At 40.6% G+C, this 19,547-nt stretch overlaps 1 protein-coding gene across 1 annotated transcript in view; it reads right to left on the minus strand.

Annotated features, from left to right (window-relative positions):
- HDAC11 (Histone deacetylase 11) overlaps nt 1–19,547 on the minus strand; it is a 52,271-nt gene that overhangs the window by 18,272 nt on the left and 14,452 nt on the right. Inside the window, exons 5-7 of the mRNA XM_067144204.2 lie at nt 12,985–13,076; nt 615–825; nt 141–307 (exon numbers count right to left, since the gene is read on the minus strand). Of these exons, the coding sequence (XP_067000305.1) occupies nt 141–307; nt 615–825; nt 12,985–13,076 (470 nt within the window). The remainder of the gene's footprint in view (nt 1–140; nt 308–614; nt 826–12,984; nt 13,077–19,547) is intronic.

The raw sequence follows: 19,547 nt of genomic DNA on the forward strand, positions 1-19,547 counted from the left end.
GATTCAATTTCACTTGCTATACCACCATTCTGAAGGAATACACATCCTAATAAAACCTGAAACAAATTTTATTTCCTTAAAGTACAAAACATTCAAAAAAATTACAGATTCTATAATATAGCATTAACATGAAAACTCACGTTTCAACTTGATGTAGATATTCTCTATCTTCTGTGAGGTGTGGAAGGGGAACTCCACGCCGAATTCCTCGTTTAGCCTTCTTGTCCCGAGGATAGATGCCACCATTGTAAATATCCAGGATGTAGACATTTTGATGGTCAGTGAAATCATGCTCGTGTCCATTTCCCTAATTACAGAAAAACATTTAACATTATGCAAGCACTTGGGTTTGTCCATACAGTACAATCAATGGTTTTGATATTTATGGTATAAAAAAGGGTTGTAAGGAATTTGGAAATTAAAAATTTACTACAAAAGGGGGAAATTCCTACAAGGGAAAGTACTGTATATAGCAGCAGCATCATCCAGAAAGCCGATTATTGAGTACTTACTGAAAGGCAAAGATTTGTAGATTTTTGAAACACTGGGGGGGGGGGGGGGGAGAGAGAGAGAGAGAGAGAGAGAGAGAGAGAGAGAACCAAAACATCATTTACCTGGTGAGCATCCAAATCCACAATCATGGCCAACTTCACTCTCCTCTGTTCATGTTGAAATAAGAATTGTATGAGTAGTGTGATATCTGCATAGGGACAGAAACCACCTCCTCGGTCCTTGCTACAATGATGAAAGCCTCCTCCAATGTTGATGGCCCACCCTCGTTCTAGAGCCAATTTCCCAGCCAGAATACTGCCTCCAGTCTGGAACCTACAGAAAGGTGAAACCATCACTTTTTAAATTGCAGGTGGAGATATGAGGGTGAGGGGTAGATAGAACATGAGGGGAGAGAATCCCCAGACATTTCTTTGAGAGGTAATAAGGAGCAGCAAAAATGCAGCATCTGTCAAGTTAAGAGAGCGAGACACAGAGAGAGAGAGAGAGAGAGAGAGAGAAAAAAGCTTGGCAGTCAATTTTGCAAAATTTGAAAACAACATAAAACAATTGGCTAAAAGAAAATGGAAAATAACCAAAAGGCCTTGTAATTTGTCTATCTACCTATGTATCGTGTATGTGTAACATACAATTGCCATTTCTTCTGTAACTTCTGAAGTATTGCTGCTTACTTTGTTTTATCAGTTCAATGCCTGTGCAGTTCAGGAAACACAATGGAGTGGACAAGAGTCAAACGACATCACATGTGGGTACAAACTGATATACAATGATACCTGTGGAGCAATCAGTGGCATTGGTATTGTTGTATTAGCAAAGTTTGACAGCTGTATCTCTGATGAGCAACGGTATGATGACTGTCTGAATGAAGATCTTCTAAACTGAAGATGGAAGAAAAGTACACTTTCTTAGTGCATATACCCCACAGATATGTCTGCCTCGAACAACAAAAGACGCTTTCTGGGAGATGCTTGAAGAGAAAACCACCGAAGTATCTCTAGAAGACTATCTGATTATTGCTGGTGATCTAATCAAACATATGGTCACAGAAAGGAAGATCATGCAGCCCAAGTGGACGTAGTTGTGGGAAAAAGAATGATGATGGCCAATGAATCCTCAATTATGCAGAAGCCCACGACCTAGTCATCACGAACACCTGGTTCAAAAAGTGTGAATCGCATTTAATTACATACAGTACTACAACGGCACAAAGGCAATGAAGATAAATTACATTTTCGTCAGGTGTTGAGATCTTCAAGATGTTTTAGACACAAAGGCTGTGCCAAATGAAACTGTTGCAACGCAGTATCAACCAGTTGTCTGCAAGTTGTGTATCAAATCACCGAATTCCAAACACGCCCTTCAAACAGGATCAGCAAGAATCAAATGGTGGCACTTCAAGCAAAAAGAGGCTGATGTTCCTCAGAATAACACTGCCACAGATTACTACAGTCGAAGAGAGTTGGATCAAACTTAAGGAGGCTGCTTGTGATACTCCACGTACTGTTCCTGGAGCAACAAAGCCAGGATGGCAAAAAACTGACAGACGCATGGCTCTGGAGTGATGTCAGAAATGTCGTTCAAAAGAAGAAACGGCTTTGGCACGAGTTTTCTGCTGACAAGATACAGTCTCGTTGGAACAACTACAAGACAGCCCATAGCAATGCAAAGAAGATCATAGCTACAACAAAAACTACACATTTTGTAGATCTTTACGCAAAACTTGACGCATGAAGGCGAGCGAGAATTATACTGACTAACCAAAGCGAGGCATCGCAAAACAGAAGACATCCAGCGCTTCTATGGCATCAATGTTGAAACAGGAAACTTATTGGTTGATTGGAAAAAGGCAAGAGAGCGCTGGCAGAGCTACTTCGAGAAGGTCTCAACTAAGGAATTTCTCAATCCACCAATTCCAGTCACTGCAGTTGTAGAAGGCCTGTCAATAGATATCAATATCGAAGAGGTCAAGGCTGCTTTGAAAGAAATGAAGCCAAAGAAAGCTACTGGCCTGGATGATCTTCCAGCAGAGCTATGGTACTCTCAACAGTGCGATGCAGCAAAAAAGGTTAGCATGACTCTTCAAGCAGATCATTTAATAGGCTCAAACACCGACCAATGGCAAAAGAGCATCACCATACCCATCTTCAAAAAGAAGGGGAGCCCAGCTGAATGTGTTGATTACTGCCTGATTCAACTTTTGAGTTGTGAGATGAAGGTTATCAAATGTGTTCTTGACAAAAGGATTCACGAGATCGTTGAGATTACCAGAAACCAAGCTGGATTTGTGCAGAACTGTGGCACAACTGATAAGCACGGCTCTTGGTTGAAAAAACATTGTGAGAAGAACAAACCAATCGATCTCACTTTCCTGGACCTCAAGAAGGCCTTTGATCGGGTATGCCATATGACCTCATATGGCTAACACTGCGAAGATAAGACGTACCAGAATACCTTGTTAACTGGGTGCAGCTGCTTTATTTAGACCCAAGGAGTTATATTCAGGCTGCTGCAGAAGCATCCAGTGACTTTCCCACCACCATCAGCATTCACTAAGGTTTAACGTTATCGCTGGTCTTGTTCATTCTAGTGATAAGACACTAACAGCATATCTGCACCATTCTTTGCCATGTACGCTTCTCTATGCTGACGATATCATGTTGACCTCCAAGACCCAGATTGCTCTGCAATGGCAAACCCAAGAATGGAGCGATCGGCTAGTGCTATATGGCCTGCGCCTCTGTAAAAAGACTTAATATGTGATGTCAAATCCACAAGCAATCTGAAGCATTCAGGTAGACAGCGAGGATCTGCTGTAGAGACAAAATTCAAGTATCTTGGCTCTATGATCGCCGATGATGGCCAACTTTTCAAAGCAGTCAATGCAAGGATAAACGCAGCCTGGATGAAATGGCGCACAATGACTGGCATTACTTGCGACCGGAGCATGAAAGATAATTTCAAATTAAAAACCTATCATACTGTCATCCAATCGGTTGCACTGTATGGTTGCGAATGTTGGCCAACTACAACTGAGACAAAGAGCGTCAATTGGGCGTCTTGAAGACAAAGATGCTGAGGTGGACAGCTGGCATCACTAATATGGATTGCATCTCCAATGAAACCATCAGGGAGAGATTTGACGCCGTAGCGATTCAAGACAAAGTGCGCGAAAGCCGTCTACAATGGTTTGGGCATGTACTAAGGACAAGGGCCGATACTATTGCAAAGAAGGGTTACATGTTAAAAGTCGTCAGTAGGAGACCAAAAGGACATTCAAAACAAAGATCTGACTAGCATCGATCTCCACCCTGACACGGTCCAAGGAGACAACGAATCCACGTAGCTGATCCCTGCTACCAGGAGGGACAAACTTTGTAGAAAAAAGACGACTTTTATCTTCAATCAGGCAAACAAAAGTTGAAAATATGCATAGTTCCATGTTGGTCTGTGAAAATGCCTGAAAAGAATTGTACTAAACTAGCCTTGTCTTTTGTTTGAGGCAAAGATGGATTGAAGCACAAAGTAGGCTATAAATTATTTTATTAGTGGAGGATGCAGAGGTAATTCAGAGGAAGATCCAAACAGGAATTCTCCAATATCCTGGTTAATATTAACCCCATTACAAAAATTGCAGCCAGCCTTGTGGTGTACGGCTAGCATGTCTGCCACATATCCAGAGGCATTGGGTTTGATTCCTGGCCAGCCAGTGATTTTAATTGTGAATTCGGCCCCGTGAGACCACCTGAGGAGCTATTTGATATAAGGCAGCAGACCCAGTCAAGAAAGCCACTCAAGACAGCTGAGGATGTCTGTCACGCTAACAATCTGGCACTCCCATATCTGCAGGCCATTTTATTGAACAGCAGTCACCTCGGCACAGTTGTCCTGGCAGGCCAACGCCTTTAATAGCCAATTGCAACACGGTTAAAAAAAAAAAAAAGAACAAAGTAAAAGGAATAGAACCGAGCGAGTTTGCTTTGTCATTCTGGTCATGTAGCTGTGAGCTTTCATCTGGTTTTCTGCATCACACCAGGCAATAGCTTAATAAAGGCCTTGCCTCTACTATCCCCTTTCTTCGAGACATGTGGTGTAAACAAAGCAACGTTTATAGACGTGTTACTGTCAGGGTTAAAGGGGATTCCAAATATCAATTTTCATGTCTGTAACATGTTAGGATTTTGTGATTTATTGTAGATAATTTTGCTGCTGTAGAATCCTGGAGCCGACGTTGCCATGGTTACGGCAGTTCATTACTTTATCCGATTCCTAGAGCAGGGGTAGTGTGGTGCCAATATCTCCGTAACAGTTAGTTTTAGGGCCCGTAACCGAGTTTTGTTCTTTGGGTCAAGAGGATTAAATTGAGCTCTGTCTCGTCCTTATACGACAAATTCGATATTTTGCCTATATTAGCCTATTATTTTTTTATATACCCCCCCCCCACCTTGAACTGTTTCGAAAATAAAATACCGCCCATGTTACTCACTGCCAATGTAGCTTTCTATAGGTGAAGTAATTTTTAAAATCGGTTCAATAGTTTTTGAGTCTATTCGTTACAAACAAACAAATTTTTCCTCTTTAAAATATTAGTATAGATAAATTAAAACTCACCAGAATTGTCTCCAAACGGCTCCTAAAATCTCTAGAAAAGTCACTAGTCACCATCTTTGAAATTTTGTCACTAAATTACTAAAGAAGACTCCAAATCCAGTGACTAGTCTCTAGAATTGACTAGACTGATGCGAACAAACAGGAATTAGCACATGAGCACGAGAGACTGACAGTCGATATACATGTTGTGATACACAGGTTTCAATAAACAACGCACATTCACGCGCATTTCTTGTATTAATAAACATTGATATTTTTCATTTCAAAACAGCCAATGAGCGAAGGACTTTCGGCCACTTGCATACAAAGCTGAACTGGCGGGATTTGAAAACAAATGTTTAAAGCTCACCAAAAAAATAAGCTAAAATCTGGAGAAATAATAGAATAATCAGGAGGCGGGAAAAAATGTCGAAAATCGGGAGTCTCCCACCTAAATTGGGAAAACTGGCAAGTATGATACAGGCGATTAAAGAATGAAGTGGATAGAAAGTGCAAGGTTGTTAAGGAAGAATGGCTGAAGGAGAAGTGCAAGGATGTCGAAGGTTGTATGGTCGTAGGAAAGGTATTATATTTGCCTTTATTTGTAGTGGCGAAGTTAGGACTCATGGTCCTCTCTTACACTTAACCACACTTCATTAACATTGTACATCTGAGAGAAATATTCATAATCTTATCTTAAAACTACCATTACAAACTAGAAACAAAATATGAAAAAATAACAAACTCTACAAATATTCTTTGTCATGTCTTAAAACTATCGTTACAAATTAAAAGTTGAATGACACTAAATACCATAAGCACAGTAAACGTACATTCATACACACATTCACTCTACCAGATTCATTCAGCCTGGTGGCACACATCGAGGAGATGCTCACGGCAAGACAACTTGAAGGAATTTAAGGATTTTATGGCTCTAATGTTGTGGGGGAGAGAATTCCATATTCTAGCTCCATTTGTAACAAAGGAACGGCTAAATGCTGCTGACCTGCTGAGAGGGATAGGAAGTGTACTGCCAGAGCGTGTGTTATGCTGGTGGAAAGAGGATAGGAAATTAAGTTGTGAAGATAAGTAGTATGGGATATTCTCTTTTAATACTCGAAAGGTAGATGATGCATACAGGAAAATCAATGAAACCTTTGGAGAAAGGAAATCTAGGATTTCAGATGGAAAGCCACTTCTAGGGAAAGAAGACAAAGCAGAAAGATGGCAGGAACATATCCAACAGTTGTATCAAGGTAAAGAAGTAAATGATTTGATTCTGGAACAAGAAGAGGCTGTTGATGCTGATGAAATGGGAGACCCAATTTTGAGGTCAGAGTTTGACAGAGCAGTGAGAGACCTAAATAGGAACAAGGTTCCTGGAAATGATGACATTCCCTCTGAATTACTTTCTGCATTAGGAGATACCAGCATGGCAAGGTTATTCCATTTAGTGTGTAAGATGTGCGAGACAGGAGAAGTGCCATCCGATTTTCGGCGGAATGTTGTTATACCTATTCCCAAGAAAGCCGGTGCTGACAAGTGTGAAAACTACCGCATCATTAGTTTAGTATCTGATGCCTGCAAAATTTTTACACATATTATTTACAGAAGAATGGAAAGACAAGTTGAAGCTGAGTTGGGTGTAGATCAATTTGGCTTCAGAAGAAACGTAGGAACACGTGAAGCAATCCTGAATTTACGTCTGATCTTAGAGTTTCGGATTAAGAAGGACAAGCCCACGTACACGGTGTTAGTAGATAGATAAAAGCGATTTATTTATTGATTTATTTATTTCTCCAGATCTACAGTATTATAACCTTATTGATCCTTTCATGGATAAAATAACATGCCTAGCCTAGACAAGATCAAGTTTCCCAACTTCACTTACTAGACAAAAAATACAATCAAACAGACAAACAAACAAAATAAGATAATAATAATAATAATGATGATGATAATAATAATAATAATAATAATAATAATAATCATCATCATCATCCAAGCGCTTCAAAAGATACCAAAACACCACAGAGAGAAAATCACAGAATGCAATGTTCGAAAGAAATGAGAAACAGTTCTATAACAATCTGAACGAGAGAACACAAGATGCAGCACAAGATGGAAATACGCCCAGCGAAGAAAAAATTCACAGCTATTGGTCGGGAGTATGGTCGAACCCAATAGAGCACAATGCGGAAGCCCATTGGATCAGTGAACTGAAAGATAGAACTAATGAAGTGAAGCATATGGCAACCAAGGCTGTTGAGATTGGAGAAATACAACAGAGCATCAAGAAACTGCAGAACTGGAAGGCCCCAGGCATTGATCGTATACACAATTATTACTACAAGAAATTTACACGTACTCATTTCCTTCTGACTCAACATTTCCAGAAATTTTTAGACAACCCGGCAACATTCCCAGCTTTCCTGTGCACTGGCATCACATATCTGAAACCAAAGGATGAAAATCTGCAAAATCCAGCAAAGTATCAGCCTATAACATGTCTATCTACTCTATATAAGATATTCACATCTATAATAGCCAACAGAATTCTGAAACACTGCGAGGAAAACCACATCATTGCTGAGGAGCAAAAGGGTTGCAAGAAGAATACCAAGGGGTGCAAGGAGCAACTGATTATCGACACTGTTGTCCTGGAACAAGCACACCATAAATCCAGGAACCTATACACATGCTTCATTGACTACCAAAAGGCCTTCGATTCAGTACCACACACTTGGCTCATACATGTTCTGGAACTATATAAAGTTGACCCTTCAATCATTCACTTCCTGAAGACGGTAATGGCAGACTGGAACACCTCACTTCACGTTTCTCTAAGAAACTGCAGTGTTGCAACAAGACCCATACCAATACGACGAGGGATCTTCCAAGGGGACTCACTGAGTCCATTATGGTTCTGCATGGCATTAAATCCACTATCCTACCTACTGAACACAAGTGGGTATGGATTTAGCATTAAGAATAAGCGAGAAGAGCTATTCAAAATCAGCCACCTACTCTATATGGATGACATTAAGCTGTATGCCTCTACCAAACCCCATCTCCAACATCTCTTCTCAATTACCAAGACGTTTTCTTCAGATATAGGCATGCGGTTTGGATTGGACAAATGCAGAACCCAAACTGTCATCAGAGGATCCTACTCAGCACAAGGGATACCTTCGAGTTTAAGCGACGAATCCATACAACAGCTGGAGGAAGAAGAAATGTACAAATACCTCGGTTTTCATCAGAGCACTTGTATGAAACATGCTGACATCAAGAGAAATGTCACGCAGCTATATATAACACGTCTCAACAAGGTACTATCATCAAAACTGACAGCTAAACATCTTACCAAAGTAGCCAATACGTACGCCGTACCACTGCTCACATACTCCTTTGGTATCATAAAATGGACCCAAACAAAACTTCAGCAGTTACAAACGAAAACAGCAGTTTCACTCACCCGGTACTCCTAAATCTGCAACCGAACGTCTTACACTCCCGAGATCAGAAGGTGGTAGGGGCTTCTTATCCATTGTCAATTTACATAGCAATCTGATATCAAGTCTAAGAGAATATTTCCACTCGAGAGCTGATACATCGTGTCTTCATCATGCTGTTTGCAGAGCTGATATAAACTATACACCTCTCAATCTGTCGTCGCCAGAAATGCCTGTTTCTACCCCACCTACAAAAGAGATGAATATGGCCATGTGGAAGCAAAAACCTCTTCACGGGAAATATCCCCATGAACTGGATCAGCCTCATATCGACAAATCTGCGTCGCACGCTTGGCTGACCTACTCCGGTCTTTTCCCAGAAACAGAAGGATTTGTTCTGGCCATCCAAGATCAAGTAATTGCTACACGGAACTACCGTAGATTTATCATGAAGGATCCAACAGTTGTCTCAGACAATTGCCGCTGCTATTCCAGAACTACAGAGAGCATACAGCACGTCATCTCTGGTTGCCCACACTTGGTCAACACCGATTATAAGCACCGACATGATCAGGTAGCAAAAATCATTCACCTGAAACTTTCTGTAAAATGTGGATTTCTTCAGTCATCAACTGCATATTGGAAATATACACCTCCACCCATTCTGGAAAACTCTTCACGCTCAGCAACAATAGGCCAGATATTATTCTAATTGATAAATCAAAAAGATCCGCATTCCTTATAGAAATTGCTTGTCCAAATACCTCCAATCTGCAAACAATAATAGCCACAAAGATATAAAAATACACAGAACTGGCAATAGAAATACAACACCTGTGGAAACTAGAGTCAGTCACCACAGTTCCAATAGTAATATCATGTACCGGTGTTATTCCAAAATGCTTGCACAGCTCTCTGGCCGCATTAAACCTGCATCATCACACATACGTAGAATTACAGAAAGCCACCCTCCTGAACACTTGCCACATTGTGAGAAAGTTCCTAGGAACGACTTTTCCTCTGACTCACGCCAAACAGCATGAAGTTCCAGGCCGCAGTTCCAGTAATACTGAAGAACAGATTCCCAAAACGTGGACATAAGAAGTCCGAAGTTGTTTGTATTTATTGTATAAATGTATATGTTGTAATTATTTCTGTTGTAAATATTTGTACATATATGTACCTGCAGTTTCATAATCAAGAGGGTGACTCCTTGCTTAGGCCGAGTCAGCCCATTATGTTACCGGCACAAGCCGAGCCTTCCTAAATTGATACAAATAATAATAATAATAATAATAATAATAATAATAATAATAATAATAATAATAATAATAATAATCATGTGGCTCACGGTTAACTCCCTTCCGGGGATCCAATGGCCATGGTGATACAACAACTGTATGAACAAAATAAAAATAACATAAAATAAGATGATAATAATAATAATAATAATAATAATAATAATAATAATAATCAAGTGGCCCACGGTCAAATCCCTTCCGGGGATCCGAAGGCCATGGTGATCGGCAATTGTATAAACAAAATGTAAATAAAAATAACATAAAATGCAAAATACAAGATCAGCAGAACGGCACAAGGAGGTTAAAGACCTTCCTTCATATCTCTCCTGACTGGGCTCGCGAACCAAGCACATTCCACACCTATTATCCTCTTACTTGACATACTCAGGTTTGCTGACCCAGCCTTAGCGTTACAACACCTGCCGTGTTAGTGTGACACATTCTCCTCACGTTGCAACTTCCTCCGTGAACTACTTCCTTGTTACCACTTATAATTCAATATACTTAACCATAATTAACACTCTTAGCCTAATGTACAATTAACAAACACAATCACTCGTAACCCCACCACTCCCCTCTTATTTTACTTTCAGACCACCCTCACTTAAATACTAACTCCATTCTTTACGTACCACCACATCTGCCTCTTAATCATCGTCACTCTTACCTTCACTTATAATTCAAATATATTCACAATCAAACTCCACACCTAAATTCTGCCAGCACGTCTAATTACTCTTAGCAACTTTAACTCAAAAATTACCATCAAACTATTCAATCTCATACTGCCAACTCAATCTCCTATTCATACCTCAATTTGCCAACCATACTTCACTGCCTCCCTTTCTTCACTCTTTAATCACTCATCATGCCACCCTCACAGAAATTCACTATTCATACAAAATTATCCGCCAACTCAATCTTTTATTCATACCTCAAACATCTACCTCTTACAATTCACTATTAATTTCAAATACCATTAACAGGAGTGACGAATCACGGTACACAATGTGGCGATCCGATGGCAGGGTGTGGGTATGGCAAATGCCCGGTGAACATCATCTGCCAGCGTGTGTAGTGCCAACAGTAAAATTCGGAGGCGGTGGTGTTATGGTGTGGTCGTGCTTTTCATGGAGGGAGTTTGCACCACTTGTTTTGCGTGGCACTATCACAGCACAGGCCTACACTGATGTTTTAAGCACCTTCCTGCTTCCCACTGTTGAAGAGCACTTCAGGGATGGGCAACTGCATCTTTCAACACGATCGAGCACCTGTTCATAATGCACGGCCTGTGGCGGAGTGGTTACATGACAATAACATCCCTATAATGGACTGGCCTGCACAGAGTCCCGACCTGAATCCTATAGAACACCTTTGGGATGTTTTGGAACGCCGACTTCGTCCCAGGCCTCACCGACCGGCATCGCTACCTCTCCTCATTGCAGCGCTCCGTGAAGAATGGGCTGCCATTCCCCAAGCAACCTTCCAGCACCTGATTGAACGTATGCCTGTGAGAATGGAAGATGTCATCAAGGCTAAGGGTGGGCCAACACCATATTGAATTCCAGCATTACCGATGGAGGGCGCCACGAACTTGTACGTCATGTTCAGCCAGGTGTCCGAATACTTTTGATCACATAGTGTATGTTTAATGAATGGTGACATTTAAAATAATAGGCCCTATATATCAAAATCATACTTTCTATACCTTACTTAATGTTTATGCTCACCTTCCATTCCTTATCCTTTTGCAATATTTCATGTTGTGTAGATCCACAGCACACTCTGGCTATTATCAACCCATTGCTACCTGCGTGTTTGTTGAAGACCTGGTTTTTGATCTGTCGTTGCAATACATCATCTCCCTTAGAGATTGGAAATTTGGCAAGGAATTTGAATCTATGTTTAAACCGAGGAGCATCACTCCATTCGGTAGTGGGATACTATTATTATGAATGATTCTTAAGTTATGCTCGACTATCCAAAATTGCAACAGCTGACATTGCCTTATGGAGCATTTATGATGTCACACAGTTGTAGTAATATAAATATTGTATTATTCTCTACGCTAAAATAAATTAACATTACTTCGATACAGTGACGTTACATAACTGCCAACAACCAAAAAGCAGAAATCAGGCAAAATTCCTAGTTATATACTGTAATAGCGCTTCTTAAACAAGGAAACGTAGTCCTGCTTAAAAGCCTTTAGGACAGTGATTCAAAATCATTTCAAGCTGATGTTCTCCTTTAATACATGCCAAATTTCTTCACCCTTATCACCTTCAAATAATTTTGACAGAGAGGGGATAATGTTACCAAACAAAATATGATAAGATTTTTTCTTATAAGATGTCAGGAGCCAAGACAGAGTAAACAACGCCAAGTAAGTTACTTATGCAGTGCAGGCCGTGTAGCTGTAAGTTTGCATCCATGAGATGGTGGGTTCAATCCTCACTATTGACATCCCTAAGGACTGTTTTCTGAGGTTTCCAATTTTCACACCAGGCAAATGCTGGAACTATATTTATATTAAGTCGGTAACTGCTACCTTTCCACTCAAAGCCCTTTTCCGTCCTAGTGTTGCTACAAACCTGTAAAATGTTAGTGATCTTAAACCGCTGGTAAAAATAAAGAACCACAAGAAATATTTATCTATAATAAATTTCATTAATCCACAAACTGCTTTGTGCCCTCCTAAGACCACTGGACTCCTTCCAAATTGCAAATATTGACTCTAGGACATCAAATATATATATTTTTAAACACATATACTGCACTACAGAGTTATTTTTACTTTACAATATGCTTTATGTCACAATGACACAGATGGGTGTTACGGAGATGATCGGATAGGAAAGGGGTAGGAGCCGGAAGGAAGCAACTGTGGCCTTAATTAAAGCACAGCCTCAGCATTTGCCTGGTTTGAAAAATGGGAAAACACGGAAACCCATCTTCAGGGATGCCGACAGTGGGGTCCGAACCCACTATCTCCAGGATGCAAGCTGACAGCTATTTCACCCAAACCACTCAGCCACTCTCTCAGTACATACAGTTGGGAATGTTAGCAATGCCATTTATGAACAATTCTCTTACACTAAGAACTCTCTCACCATTATCATACATACCTCATTGGTTTGAGATAGCTGGCCTGCACCATACAGTTGGGAATAAATGCAAGAGGGGGAATTTCAGCTATCATAGCAACATTCCAACTCCACTGAAACAAAGCAAATTCAATAAATGAATGCTATAAATAGAAGTCACCCACCAATGATAGACAAATTACATATGAGTAAGGCGTGGATGTTAAGGAAAAGTTGTATTTCTTTCCTGAGGTCATTTTACACGAAATCTGAAAAATAAGTATGAATGATGGATCCCTGATGCCATGTAAAGCAATTTTATGTTGCATATAAATGCATATTTCGGTCATTTTAGTGATGTAAGGTTATATTTCGAGCATTTTTGTTTAAACTGAGGCGTTGTTTTTAACAAGGAACATGTTATCAGTGTCAATTTTGAAATACAGGATTTCAAAATACTGTAGTAGATGTATTTTTCTTTCTTTTCCCAAAAAAGATAGGTAGCGGGTTTAGAATACATGATTCCGAGAAAGAAATGCTGTACAAACGTACACCGACAAATACCAGAAAGCATGCTAATACTTAATTTTTGGTTCCTTTTTAGGAAAACAGAGTGAAAACTGCACCTTAGGGATATGGTACTGAATGAAGAACAAAGTTTTAATTTACCTACTGTAGCTCTGTCAGTTTGTGTGATTAAATGTGTCTGCTGTGTTATCGCTAATCACTTTTTGACACGTTTATTGTTAGTGATACTCTAATACTTGCTAACTATACCTAAAATGCTTAAGTCACATTTTACCTCTTCATGTCATATTTAGCTAGTTTTTAGAGCATATTTTGTACTGCCATGGCTGTACCTTAATTAAGGCTACGGCCACTTCCTTCCACTTCCTATACCTTTCCTATCCCATCGTCGGCATAAGACATATCTGTGTTGGTGCGACAAAGCAAAAAACCTGTACGAACACCAATAAATTCAATATTCAAAATATGTTCTTTTTTCTCAATTTAACCTTATACATTTTTATCAAAGGCAGAAAGCTAGGAAGGCGGGCAGATCATTCACAAAAAAATAAATACAATGAAAACTCAATGTAGGCAGAAGTAACCGAAAGAACAACTAGAAATTTATTTTAAGAGAGTTTGAGGCACCTAAAAGAGAGTGGATGCCTGCTCCACTAATGAAGTGAGTTTTTCAAAGATTCACAAGAAATAGATCTGAAAATAAAGATGGTAGAATGTGAAGACATGAAGTTTGTCCTTATCTCACCTTTCTGCTGTTCCCTTCATTACAGGGTTTCTTCCCATGTTAGTTCCTATCCTGTCAAGCTCCTTGGATGAATGGTCACCATAGAGGCCTTCGGTTAAAGGGAGCCCAGGTTTGATTCCTGGCCAGATCAAGGATTTTAATCTTTTAGTCCCCTTGGCTCAGGGAATGGGTGTTTGTGCCGTCCCCAACATCCCTGCAACTCATACACCACACAAAACACTATTATCTACCTCAATAACAATATTTCCCAAACACGGCAGAAACTGCCCACCCTCGTCAGCCTTACAAAGGCTGCACCAGGTTAGCAACAGCCACAGAAAATTCTTATTTCCTATCCTGCTTTCTGTTTTTTGATAATTTGAATTGATATACTCATTTGTTTAATTTCTGAAACTTCCATTAAAACAAATATTCAGTAGTTGATTGACATTAGTCAGTTTAACCAGATAAACTAGCAAGTTTATCAATGCTATCAAAAACCCACCCCTCCCGACTACCTGATTTCTCTGCGGACTTAAAGTAACGCTTGCGGAAAACAACAGCTCCTGTAAATATGTTGATGATTTTGTAAAATGTCAGTTTTTGTAAATACATTCTCAGTGGCAATATGAATATCTAGCAAAAAGCAGCTCTGTGGATTAGCTGTCGCCTTTGGATCTCGGATTCAAATCTGGCAGAGGTAGTCATATTTTTGAAGGGTGAGATAAAAGAATCCATTCAACAGTCCATGTTGTATGATGCTGGCATGTAAAAAGATTTCTTACGACACATTCGGTACTTATTGAACAAAATTAATTAACACTCAGTAATAACTTGCCAACTGAGTTCTGGTTTCTCTGTCATCTGGTAAAGTAAACTTGAATATCAAAACTGGCACATGTAGATAAGCCTAGTAGTAGTAGTAGTAGTAGTAGTAGTAGTAGTAGTAGTAGTAGCAGCAGCAGTAATCAGAGTTTGGAATTAATTGAATATAAGTAACTGAATTAATTGTAACAGATACTTTTTAAATAATTTTAACTTATCATTACTCCACACAAAATGTAATTTTTGCTTGTTTCACTTCTGGAAATAAAATTGTAATAATTACATCACACGGAAACAGAAACAGAAAAAAAAAGTGGTGATGAAGATAACTTCTCAGTTATACTACAGACAAACCTGTTCAGTACTTCTAACAGCATCAAACTTCCCCTAAAATATCCATCAATGTTGGGAATATTCTTAAAATTAAACACAGGTATTTCTTCAAGTGCCCGTGTAGAACATCTTTTCTGCAAATGCAAAGATATACTTTCCCCCAAGAAGTTGGGGCTTAGCAATGAGACCTTTAAGAACCAATTACTTTAAATAGGAAATTATTTGAAATCCTAAAAGTCACTAACTAAAATAAAAATTATGGGAAAATATCATTTTGAAAGTTACAAGTATCATGTTTAGTCTCATTTAGTGATAGTAGCCATTTAGACTGAAATAATTAATTTGCTTTACGTCGCACCGACACAGATAGATCTTGTGGCGACGCTGGGATAGGAAACGGCTAGGAGTGGGAAGGAAGCGGCCATGTCCTTAAGGTACAGCCCCGGCATTTGCCTGGAGTGAAAAAGGGGAAATCACGGAAAACCATCTTCAGGGCTACCAACAGTGGGATTCGAACCCACTATTTCCTGGATGCAAGCTCACAGCTGCGTGCCCCTAACCGCATGGCCAACTCGCCCAGTAAAATAATAAATTGCCATTTAGTCTGCCTATGTTTTTAAAAGAAATGTAGTAACATATTTTTCTTTGCAAACTTTGATATCACTCCAACCTCACAAGAAAAGACAAAGGAGAAAAGGTCAGTGATTTCCTGAAGACAAGCATTTTGTGAAGTAATTGTAAGTGTAATTTTACTGACTGCTTGTTGAAAAGGTAGGTAATTTGTAATGGAGTAAAATACTCGTTAGTTAACTGTAATTTAACCCAATTACTTTTTTCTTGTACTTTTCCCATCAATGTCACATTCATCATCATCTCTGAACCTATGCTCTATAATGATGGGACATTCGATTCATTTTACTGAATCGAGTCATTTGATTCCGTTCACGTTACTGAATCGATACAGTGATCCGATTCACGGCTCATTGGTCACCGCTCCTACTGCATCTGTGTAGTAAGTGCTGGTAAGACAGCAGCAACAGCATTCAGTGCTCGCAGCTGCCATCTGGTCTTCATACTATGAACTCCTTTCTTAGAAAAAATGCTAGTTACTCTAATACATTGAAGGTTTCCGGCGACGCAGGGTGGGAAAGGTTAGGATTAGGAAGGTAGCAGCCATGGCCTGAATTAAGGTACAGTCCCAGCATTTCCTGGTGTAAAAATGGGGAAACTACGGAAAACCATCTTAACGGCTGCCGACGGTGGGATTCGAACCCACCATCCCCCGAATGCAAGCGCATAGCCACGCGATATTAACCGCACGACAACTCGCTCAGTCATTTTTGAAAATATGTATTTTTCTATCAGCTGAGGATTTTTTAAATCATCATATTTTGTATAGGCTACCCGAGATGTACAATAGCCCGCTGGTTTTCTGATTCAACATACTGTTATTGCGTCTGTCCACATATGATTGAAGTCTTGTGCAACGATGTGACATATGAACTGAGAAAATACTGAGCCGTTCTTTCCAATATAAAACAGGTACTTTTGAGTGGTCATGAGCATGACTCATAGTCATAGGGCAGGCTAGAGTCGAGTTTGTCAAATGTCAACTAAGTTATAATACTAAGATTCATTAAACTAATAAATAGTATAACCTAATAGCCTACCTACTTACTAGCTACTTCAGAATTATGTTGTGACTACCTTTTTAACACTGCAAATAAAACCATCTATTATTTAAACATCCCTGTAAGAAGAGGACAGTGAATGCAAATGGGTATTATTTTCAAATGAGCTGAGCTCAAGAGTCCATTATAGCATACGATTCTTTCAGTGTAGCATGGCTCACTGTATGTCTCGCTGCAGCAGAAGCTCGGCTCTCCGCGTGTCCAGTGAGCCGATAAGGAGCCGTGTGTATCATGTGTCTCACTGAGCCGCGCTCGTTCACGATTCTTTCGATGTGCCAAGATTCACTGTCTTGCTGCAGCGGAAGCTCGGCTCTCCGCGTGTCCAGTGAGCCGATAAGGAGCCGTGTGTATCATGTGTCTCACTGAGCCGTGCTCGTTCACGATTCTTTCCATGTGCCATGATTCACTGTCTCGCTGCAGCGGAAGCTCGGCTCCCCATCAACGTCCAGTGAGTGCGCCACTCAGCACTGTCCGCTGGGAGTAAGCTGAATCGTGTGCCGTGAGCTCGCCGTTCCTGTGAATCGATTCACTCGGACACTTGAATGAATCGATATACTGCTTCGAATCATGCATTCAGTAGCCAACACTAATGTCCTATTTGTTAACACCATTCATGAGAGGATTTGTCAAATTAAGGGTTCTTCAATAATTTAATCAGATAAATATTCCGGTAGAAGTGCAAAAAGTTACAAGAAAATAATTTAGTCTACACCCCACACAAAGATGAAGAAGCATCAAACATCATAGGTTTACCAGCAAAATACGAGGATTGGGGCAAAAGTCATGGCAACTACTTTTTTCTTGTAGATATGTTTTTTTTTGCTAGGGGCTTTACGTCGCGCCGACACAGATAGGTCTTATGGCGACGATGGGATAGGAAATGCCTAGGAGTTGGAAGGAAGCGGCCGTGGCCTTAATTAAGGTACAGCCCCAGCATGTAGATATGTTAACGGATCACAAACGTTTATGTGTCGTGTGGAAGTTCTGCAGGCATAGTGTGTATGCAGAACAACAGATGGCTCTGTGATAGCTGCTAGTAGCGCAGCGAGGGCTGTGAAATTAGTCAGTTGGTGAGCGTCGTGCAAGATGGAAGTAACCCGTGTTGAGCAGCACGCTTACATCAAAATAGCTGTTCTCCGAGGGAGAAATGCGATGGAATGTCACAGTGAATTAGTGGAAGCCCTTGGGAATAATGCCCTACCATACCGTACAGTAGCACGGTGGGTAGGAAAGTTTCAGCAAGGACGCGTGTCAACCAGTGATGAGCAACATTCGGTACGACCTGTCAGTGTGCGGACCGACGTGGCACGTGCCGTCATCAAACAGCTCCTGGATGAAGACAATGGATGTTACTGGAGATAGAGAGGGCAAGTGGCATCGAGAAACGCACCATCCACAGGATATTGCATAATGAGCTGCAACTGCGCAAAATCGCATCGTGGTGGGTACCGCATGCACTGATGGAAGTTCAAAGGTGGGTGCGCTATGCAATATGCTCCGACCACCTTGCACGCTGGCAAAAGGATGGCGATCAATTCTTGTCACGAATAATCGCCACTGATGAATTTGGGCCAGGGCATACGAACCAGAACTGAAACGTCAGTCCACGGAGTGGCGACATGCTGGATCACCAAGGAGGCAGAAGGTACGTCAGAATCCTTCCCCAGTCAAAGTGATGGTGATCGTCGCGTATGACGTCAGGGGTGTCTGTTTGCCACTTTGTTCCACGTGGCAGAACAGTGACCGCAGAGTACTACAGGGACTTTCTGGTGTGACAGGTACGATGTGACATTCGGGAGAAACATCCGGATCTTGTGGACAGTGCAATAATTCTACATAACAATGCAAAACTACATAAAGCAGTGTGTAGGGCAGTTACTGCGACGTTGGGGACGGGAAGAATTAGAGCACCCACCGTACTCTCCCGACATTTCGCCCTGTGACTTTGATCTCATTTGAAAGATTAAGGAACCACTATGTGGTAGGCGGTTTGCAACACAAGAGGACATTGCTAATGCTGTGCGCCAACAGGTGATCCAATTCACATATGGTGTGGCAAATGCTGTGGCAGATGGTATTCAGCGCCTCCCACATCATTGGCAGCGTGTGGTGTCAGTAGCAGGGGACTACTTTGAGGGTCTTTAGGCCCAGGTTTGTCATGTCAACTTTATGTGTACTGTGTTGTCATTCTTTTGTACCGGGAAGGCCATACTGCCCTGTATACTACCGTAATAAATTAGTGTGTTACGATATTTCAGTGCTATTCATTGTCCACACATGTAGTTAACACCTTGTCGTTTCATCCATATATGTCACATTTTCCAACCGGACTGGTATCTTCAAGAAAAAAAAAATAGTTGCCATGACTTTTGCCCCAAACCTTGTACATTAAGTCAAAAATCTTATGCTACTTCCGAGAAAGAAAAAAGGTCTGAGAGTTTTTTTTTTTTCGTATTTGTTTTACATCGCACCAACACAGATAGGTCTTATGGCGACAATGGGAT

This window comes from Anabrus simplex, chromosome 3, assembly GCF_040414725.1.
Source record: "Anabrus simplex isolate iqAnaSimp1 chromosome 3, ASM4041472v1, whole genome shotgun sequence".
Lineage (NCBI taxonomy): Eukaryota > Metazoa > Arthropoda > Insecta > Orthoptera > Tettigoniidae > Anabrus > Anabrus simplex.